Below are 8387 nucleotides of genomic sequence, written 5' to 3'. Positions count from 1 at the left end.
CTGGATATCTTGGCCCTTAAAGTGCTTTAGAAAGAGAACCTCCTATAGAAAAACTCATGATTCCTCTTCCATTATTTTCTCCAAGTTTCAGTCCCTAAAATGTGCCCCTTTTTCTCATCCTTCCTTGTTCTTCCATTCTTTTCAGGAAGCTTGTGGTACCTCAAAGGGGGAAGGGCCCTCATATTTTCCGGCAAGGCTGATACTAGTATTTGGAGCGGGGAATTACTTTCTGTGTGTGACTGTCCTGTGCAATGCAGAACATTTAGCATCCCTGGCCATCCCCTTCCCTTATAACATTCCAGCAAGGACTCCCAGTCATGGGGCACTTCCAAACATCTCTTAGAGGAGACACTACCTCTCCCTACATTTTGAAAGCCATTGCCTTAACCCCCCTTCCTTCCCCCTCCCCCGCACCCCCGCCAAAGAAGTGACTTGCTCAAGGCCATATCACCAGCCAGTGGCAAAGCCAAGGCCGAGTCAAAGCCCATTCATTCATATTCATTCATAACAAGAACTTTTATTCTTCACCAGGGTGTTTGTCAGGAGAACAGAGGGAATGCGGACCTGAACTGAGGCAGTTAAGGAGGGGGGGGGGACTCCCTGCCCACAAAACTACAGTGTCTCGCAATTTCTCTGCTTTTTGCCAAACTCCTTTTCCCTTCTGTAGCCCACCTAGCTCGCCCTTTCCGCACATGCAGGCACAAATCAAATTTCTGGCATTTAGTGCACAGAGCCTAGCCGAGCGCGATCCGCAGGAGCACAGTCAGGTCCGCTTCGGGCGGGGCAGCAGGGCCCAAGCGCCTAAACCCCGAGGTCTCGGCGAGCGAACTGCTGTCTTCCACCCGCAATGAGAAAGGAGCCAGTGAGCTGAGACCGGGCCCCTGCCGCGGAGCTGCGCTGGAACTGGGTAGAGGTGGAGGCCCGTCGACCCTCGCTGGTCGGTCCCCGGAGATTTTCCGGGTCTGAGGGGCTGCGTGGGGACCAGGGACCGGGGCCAGGGACGCCCAGGCCGTGGCGCCGCGGGAGCAGACGGTCGCGCAGCTGGGCTCGACCTCGTCTTCCCACGCCAGAGGCCGAGGCCGCCGGGAATGGCGGGGCCACCTCTCCAAAGTCCTTTGAGATCCTTGCTCGGTTCGAGAGGGGGGGCGGTGTGTGTGGGAAAGCGAGAATATTATTATCCCTCTGTTTTGCCTCAGCAGCCAGCGCCGGCGGGTTGTTCTGTTTGAATGAATGATCCCAGCGGCCGCGCCCAATGGGCGCCCGCGCCTGTTTAATATGCATGAGGCCCGCGGCCAATGGCCGGGCGAGGAGGCTGTTTTAAACGGCGGAGCCCGCTGGCCAATCAGGCGGCTCTCGTGGAGGCAGCTAGCGCGAGGCTGGGGAGCGCTGAGCCGCGCGTCGTGCCCTGCGCTGCCCAGACTAGCGAACAATACAGGTACGTTTCGCACCGCCCGCGCCCGCCGCTGCCGCCGCCACTGCCGCCGCCGCCGCCGCCGCCACTATCGCCGCCGCCGCAGCGCCCGCACAACTTTCCGGCCCGCGCCGCCGCGAGCGCGCTCCGCCGCCGCCTCCCCCTGCCTGTCGTCCCCGCGCCCTTCCCGCCCCTTCTCCTTCCCTCTTGCTAGGTGGCCGGGAAGGAAGAAGCAATTCAGGTGTTTCAACTTTTCAATGCTTCATCCTCAGCTCCCCGCAGTCGGGGCTGAGCCCCCTTCGGGGAGCCGCCCTCGGCCGCCGCCCTCCCCCCGCCCTCCCCCCCAGGACAGCGGCCGAGGGGCCGAGGCCCCCAGAGGCCAGATGTTAGGGCAGCTGCGGCGGCGGCGGCGGCGGCGGCGGCGGCGGCGGCGGCGGCGCGAGCCCAGGGGCGGCTGCGGGCTGCGGGCTCCGGCGGCGCGCGTCCCGGCGCGGGGCGGCGGCACTGGGAAGGGGGCCGGGTGCTTCCCGGCCCGGGACGGACTCGGCGAGGGGCGGGCGGCCGGTGCCCGCCGGGGGCTGCGGCGCGGGCAAACTTCGCTCCCGGGCTCGGCCGGGCGCCGCGCGGGCCCGCGGGCTGCACTGCTGCTTCTGCATTAACATGGCCGTCGCGGGAGCGCCCGGCGGCCTGGGGGGTGCGCGGGCCGGCCGCCCCCCGCTCGTCGCCTGCCCGCCGGCCGCCGTCGCCGCCGCCGCCGCGACCGCCGCTAACATGGCTGGCGCGGTGCTGGGCTCCGGCGAGGGGAGGACGGGCGGGCGGGGCTCCCGGGCGGGCTCTGGCCTCGGCTCCGGCGCCCGCCGCCCCGGGCTGGCGGCGTGGAGGGCCGGGGGCGCCGCCGCGGGCCCCGGCGCGGCCGAGCGTCATGGCTGCACGGGCGCCTTTGTTATCCCGAGGAGTGCGCCCCGCGCCGGCGGGGGGGGGTCCGGCCCACGGCCCCCGCCGCTCCGCGCCCCCGGGCAGTCCGGGCGGGGCGGGGCGGGGTGGGGGGCCGGCGAGCGGGCGGCGGCGGCGGCGGCGGCGGTGGCGGGGCCCGGACCGCTTTGTTCGCTGCCGCCGCCGCCTGCGCCGGCCGCGCGGATCAGCCATTTTAGCGAGCGGGGCTCCGAGGCACGGCGGCCGCCACCGTCGCCGCTGCCGCTGCCGGCCCGGCTCCGCGCCCTCGGCGCGCTGTTGCCACCGCCGCCCCCGGCCCCGCGCGCCCCCCGGGGGCGGCAGCGGGGGATTTCAGGGGCAGTTTCTTTCATCAGGAAGCTTTTGACAAAATGGAAGGTGAATTATGGGTGTCCGGGTGACCCAGCACGGGGCCCAGCCCGGCTGCCCGCTGCCAGCCCCGGGCTCCCCTGCGCCCCGTCCCGCCCCACCCGCGCAGCCACTGCGGGGCCCTAACGCAGCCCCTCAGTCGGTCCCTGCAAAGGGGAGCGCTTTAGTTTTACATGATGACCTTGGGTGTGGGAAAAGGAAAAGATGGCGGGAAGCTGGGGGGTGGGACAGGGACGATGACACGCCACAGCTGCATTTTTATTTGGAAACTTTGGAGAAAGTATTCCTGGCTGGACATGCGTTCCGCTTTACTGATGAGCAAGACTAGCCCTTTTGGCATCCCCTCCCCCCTTTAGATAATGACAGAGTGACAGATTTGAACTAATAGTACAGGGATAGCTGCTCACTTGCCAGATCACCTTTCTTGCAAAAGCCATTTTTATAAGCCAAAATGCATCAACAATAGTGAAATTTGAAATGTTCCCTATTTACAGCTCTCCCGCTTTGATCTTGTGTTTAGCAGCGGTGACAGTATTTTTGTCTGTAACAGAGCAGATAAACAGTTGACAGCTAGCCTTAAGTCATTGATCTCCCAAGCTTCTGTCATCCGCCTGCACCCCTACAAATGTGTCCTCCCCGCGTCCTTCCCACTTTGTGGTTGTAGTTTCCAAAACGTAGTAGCTCTGAATCGGAATGTAGCGCTGAGCCACCCCACTTGGGTCGGTTCCATTTGGAGAACTTGATCGCTCTCGCTCTCGGAGAAGTAACTCGCAAACCAGCGCGCTTCATGCTGGTCAAAAGTTAAATGACAAGCGACAGTGAAGCTGATTTCCTCCCCACTCTGCCTTCAACGGGCCAGTGGCATCAGGCATTGGGCGGGGGGCTGCTTCCTAACGGTGACCTTAATTTGGATTTTGCCCTGCCTTTGGTGTATCTTGTAGATCTGTTCTAGTCATTGTATTTGTTTTTCTTTGTCTCTCTTCCTTCATCCATCACAGTCAGGATGGCTAAAGGTGATCCCAAGAAACCAAAGGGCAAGATGTCTGCTTATGCCTTCTTTGTGCAGACGTGCAGAGAGGAACATAAGAAGAAAAACCCAGAGGTCCCTGTCAATTTTGCAGAATTTTCCAAGAAGTGCTCTGAGAGGTGGAAGGTACTTTTCTTTTGTGTCCTTCACGCTCGCCTTAGTTGGATTTCACACACAGGGTTGCTCACCTTCCGGGTAGCCCCAGGTGGCTCTTTTCTTCCTCTTAGGCTCCTCTTGCCTGCCTTTAGAATTTGTGTGTGTGCTTTTATTTTTTAAAGCTGGACAAGGGTTTTAAGTCCTGCTCTCTGCTCTGAGGAATTTAACAGGTCCTGTTCTTTGCAGACAATGTCTGGGAAAGAGAAGTCTAAATTTGATGAAATGGCAAAGGCAGATAAAGTGCGCTATGATCGGGAAATGAAGGATTATGGACCAGCTAAGGGAGGCAAGAAGAAGAAGGACCCTAATGCCCCCAAAAGGCCACCGTAAGTGACTGTAGGGTTCAGGATAACAGCTAAGAGCTTTCCTTCTACTTGAAGGATTTTTAAGAGGACATGTTATCTAAAAATGTCAAGATACCCTGCAACGCATTCTATACTTAGAGCTTTAAGATGCTGTGCCAGGGAAATCCGATGTTAAGGCTGAGGTATTTGTGAGCTGTGTGTTTGTGGTGCTGGCCTGTTAGCCTTTCCGTTGGGAGCGAGGCATCCCAGTTCTGGGTGTCAGGGGCCTTAGGTATGTTTTTCTCCCCCTTCTCCAGTAACTGAGAGCCTGAGAAAGTAACGATGTATTTCTGAAGCATCTTAAACATTCTAGAACCTACAACTTTGTGACATTGCGTGTGGTATCACACGTTTCTTCGCATGAGGGAGGAGTCATAGCGGTAGGAAGTATGTGAGGAACAGGGGATTTGGGCTTAAGCTCACATTTTTTCAGGCTCTCATCTCATTTATACAATTCTCTCCCCGAAGGTCTGGATTCTTCCTGTTCTGTTCAGAATTCCGTCCCAAGATCAAGTCTACAAACCCTGGTATCTCTATTGGAGATGTGGCCAAGAAGCTGGGTGAAATGTGGAATAACTTAAGTGACAGTGAAAAGCAGCCTTACAACAATAAGGCAGCGAAGCTGAAGGAGAAGTACGAGAAGGTGAGGTGGGCCCCGGGTGTGCCCAGGCTACTCGGCTGCGTGGGCAAGCAGGCAGCCTCCCTGGGTGTGGGCGGGTCGGGGGTGTAAGGCTGCTTTGCTGGGCTGAGGAGCGAGCCTAGCGTGCAAGGGCCTAGCTCCCTACGAGACTGGCCGCAGTTGCCGGTGTTCAGGCTTCTCTGGCAGAATTTTGTCTTTGGGACAACTGCAGGCAGGCTTAAAAAGTTGGATACCCTGGGGTGCCGTGGGCGGAGAATTTGGTAGTCCTGTTAAACACCCCTTAACTTTTAACTTCGAGCCGCCGAGAACCAAACGCTTCAGACAGCAGCCCTGTCGTACTCATTTGCTGTCAGTTGTGAGGTGGGGACACGGCATGTTTCTGCCCTTTGCTCAGACAGCTGCGGGAGAGCTGGTCTGTTCATTTGGAATGTGTCCCTGTTCCTTACAGGATGTCGCTGACTATAAGTCTAAAGGAAAGTTTGATGGCGCAAAGGGTCCCGCCAAAGTTGCCCGGAAAAAGGTGGAAGAGGAAGATGAAGACGACGAGGAGGAGGAGGAGGAGGAGGAGGAGGAGGAGGAGGATGAATAAATAAAACCGTTGCTCTGTCTCCTTGTGAATATACCTTAGAGTAGGGAGCGCCGCCGCCGCCACCCCTCTTCTTCGAGGCGTGTCCGTTGCCCTCGTTTGGTTTAATTACACAATTGGGTCATATGGTCATATTGTAGTTTCTCAAAGTGCTCTAGAAATTGTCAGTGGTTTACATGAAGTGGCCATGGGTGTCCGGAGCACCCTGAAACTGTATCAAAGTTGTACATATTTCCAAACATTTTTAAAATGAAAAGGCTCTCGTGTTCTCCTCACTCTGTGCACTTTGCTGTTGGTGTGACAAGGCATTTAAAGATGTTTCTGGCATTTTTTTTTTTTTTAATTTGTAAGGTGGTGTTAACTATATGGTTATTGGCTAGAAATCCTGAGTTATCAACTGTACATATCTATAGTTTGTAAAAAGAACAAAACAACCGAGACAAACTCTCGATGCTCCTTGCTTGGCGTTGAGGCTGTGGGGAAGATGCCTTTTGGAGGGGCTGTAGCTCAGGGCGTGCACTGTGAGGCTGGACCTGTGGACACTGCAGTGGGCATCCATTTAGCTTCAGGTTGTCTTGTTTCTGTATATAGTGACCTAGCGTTCTGCTGCCATTCTTAGCTGTGGCAAAGGGGGGGTCAGCTGGCATGAGAAGTGTTTGGATCCTTTTTAGTTAAGTGCGGTAGTTTTAAACTGTTTGTTTTTAAACAAACTGTAGAACTCTTCATTGTCAGCAAAGCAAAGAGCCACTGCATCAATGAAAGTTCAAGAACCTTCTGTACTAAACACAATTTGCAACGTTCTGTTATTTTTTTGTATGTTTAGAATGCTGAAATGTTTTTGAAGTTAAATAAACAGTATTACATTTTTAAAACTGTTCTCTATTATAACAGTCTAAATTTCTGACTCACAGCAGTCTTACTGACAACCCACTCCATTGTATTTGGCGACTAGCCTCCCTGCACATCTGGTACCTTCTCTTAATGTGGCCGGCTTACTTAGGATAGAGATGAAGAGGCTACTCGAAGGTACTACGTGATTTTGTTTGTGTCTGAGGGGCACTAGGATGAAGTCTGAACTGCCGGATGTAGAAGCCAAGATAACTTGACCCAGGCAAAGGGGGTGCAGAAAGGTGGGCGGTTACGATTGAAGCTGACTACTGTGTAGGGTTAATTTTTTCTTTTTTTTTTTGGCCTCCCCCCCCCCCCCATACCGTGGGGCCAAATTCATCGCTAACCAGCAAAAACGTCCCAAGGGTATGATGTATCAAATGTTCAGGCTTCTTCCTTTTCTCGTCGCCCCTGCCCCCAGTACGTGTAGCAGAATATCACTGGTTCTGCTCAACAACGGAGGAGGTGTCTTGAGCTGCTGCGTCTGTCTCCTGGACCCCAGTGAGGGGAAGGGTGGTGGGGTAGGGAACGGTACCCATTTGTTTTCCTACTTCAAGAAACCGAACACCCCAAGGAAGGTGGCTGGGGTCGCTGTTGCAGGCTGCGTCTTGGGCCACCTGTACTGCAGGCAGGCTGACGGGATCGATTGTTTCTAAGCATTACATGCGTCCTTTGAAACGTAGGATGGCCTGCCCACAGTTTGAGCTCATTGGCTGCAAATGTAGGTGGTTGTTAAATGTTGTTAAACTCGAAGAAGCTTGGTTTGTGTTTCAGTGGTTATTTCATGTTGGTGGACGGTGTCACATTTTGTCCCAGTTGGGGAAGGGGGTGATGTGATGGCCACAGCGGTACGTGGTGGCATTAAAAATCCTTTCTAGGGCTGACCCATCTTAACTGGCGGCAGTAACGAAGGGCACTATGTTGTGGGTGAGTGTTCTTATTGCCCAGCACGAATACTCGGCTGTGTGTGTTTGAGGCTGGGAAGCACTCGGGAGTGTTGTAGTGACCTCACTCAGGAGAAAGCAGCTTTTTCTTAAAATTCACTATTTGCAAACTTGCGTGTCTGCAGGCTGTGTCCTCCCCACCCGGTCAGGTCCTGGATGGGTATGTCGTGGTCATGGTCATCGGCCCAATCTCTAATCGGTATTCATAGCCATTCCTTTTCACATCAGAACTATTTGTCCTAAATGTGTTTTTCAAGCTCTTCTGGAAAATGACCACGAATTTAAAAACCCTTGGTCCTGAGGTTTGCCCAGGGGCACTTGCTCCAGGATTGCCCCTCTGCTTCAGCCATGCCCTTGTCACTTTCCTCCCAGCTGCTGCCTGGCATACGATGTACCAGGCTAAGATTTGGGAACTGGTCAACCTCATCAAATACGGAAGAGAAACTCAACTTGTAGTCCCAAAGGACCGCAGGCTTGCTAAGTGGTGTCTGTCTGGTTGTAACACTTTTGTGCTAAACAAGTGAGGGAGCTTGACTAAGCAGACGGAGTCCTAAAGAGATTTCAGTTAAGGCCACTTGGCCCACATTTTCACCCCAGCATAAGGTTGCTCCTCTTAATGGAATGATGCTCTGTAGCTTCTTGGAGATGTTACAAGTAGCATGGTGTCACCATCTAAGGCTTCAGCTTAGCTTGATTTCTGGGCCCACGGTATGTGATCTCGCAATGCCAACCTGTTCCTTTTTTTTTTTTTTTTTTTAATCAAAAGGACAGTACCTGCTTTCTCTAACCACCTCTCTCCCAACCCCCTCACCCCATTTTTGAATGATGGTTTAGCCTTTGGAAAGAACAAGGCTGTGATGTAGCAACTATTGTCTGTGTCTCCTGTGTGTCTGTTCTGTCACAAATGTATTTGGGGACATTGGATGCATTCATTTTCTGTAATAAAGTTTCTTAATCAGTCTTCCCAAAAAGTAATCAGTGGGCTGTCTGCAATCTGTTTGAGATACTGAACCTCTGTATTTTGGGTTGATTATAATCAAGGTTCTGGAAGTACAGGTTTTGCTGTAACCA

At 54.5% G+C, this 8387-nt stretch overlaps 1 protein-coding gene across 2 annotated transcripts; it reads left to right on the top strand.

Moving 5' to 3' along the window:
* Window positions 1–1360: 1360 nt before the first annotated feature.
* Window positions 1361–6666, top strand: HMGB3 (high mobility group box 3). Of its 2 annotated transcripts, none has more exons than XM_028091977.2 (5): window positions 1361–1435; window positions 3730–3884; window positions 4101–4240; window positions 4727–4901; window positions 5347–6666. In XM_028091977.2, the coding sequence occupies exons 2-5, from the start codon at window positions 3735–3737 to the stop codon at window positions 5485–5487; spliced, it is 606 nt and encodes a 201-aa protein (XP_027947778.1). In that variant the 5' UTR covers window positions 1361–1435; window positions 3730–3734; the 3' UTR covers window positions 5488–6666. The 2 variants fall into 2 exon arrangements, with proteins under 2 accessions (XP_027947778.1, XP_027947779.1); XM_028091978.2 differs by lacking the exon at window positions 1361–1435 and adding an exon at window positions 1586–1652.
* The last annotated feature ends 1721 nt before the right edge of the window (window positions 6667–8387 follow it).

Source organism: Eumetopias jubatus, unplaced genomic scaffold, assembly GCF_037043125.1.
Source record: "Eumetopias jubatus isolate StellerSeaLion01/CBP00866 unplaced genomic scaffold, mEumJub1_p1.0 scaffold_11, whole genome shotgun sequence".
NCBI classification, from domain to species: domain Eukaryota; kingdom Metazoa; phylum Chordata; class Mammalia; order Carnivora; family Otariidae; genus Eumetopias; species Eumetopias jubatus.
Note: the sequence above shows the minus strand (reverse complement) of the source record. Positions and strands in the feature narration are given on the sequence as shown.

What these genes read in the sequence shown, in the direction of transcription:
- HMGB3 (XM_028091977.2), top strand. Translation starts at nt 3,735, where the DNA reads ATGGCTAAAGGTGATCCCAAGAAACCAAAGGGCAAGATGTCTGCTTAT. An exon ending in AGTGCTCTGAGAGGTGGAAG is followed by an intron (nt 3,885 to 4,100) that starts GTACTTTTCTTT and finishes TGTTCTTTGCAG; the next exon opens with ACAATGTCTGGGAAAGAGAA. An exon ending in TGAAGGAGAAGTACGAGAAG is followed by an intron (nt 4,902 to 5,346) that starts GTGAGGTGGGCC and finishes TGTTCCTTACAG; the next exon opens with GATGTCGCTGACTATAAGTC.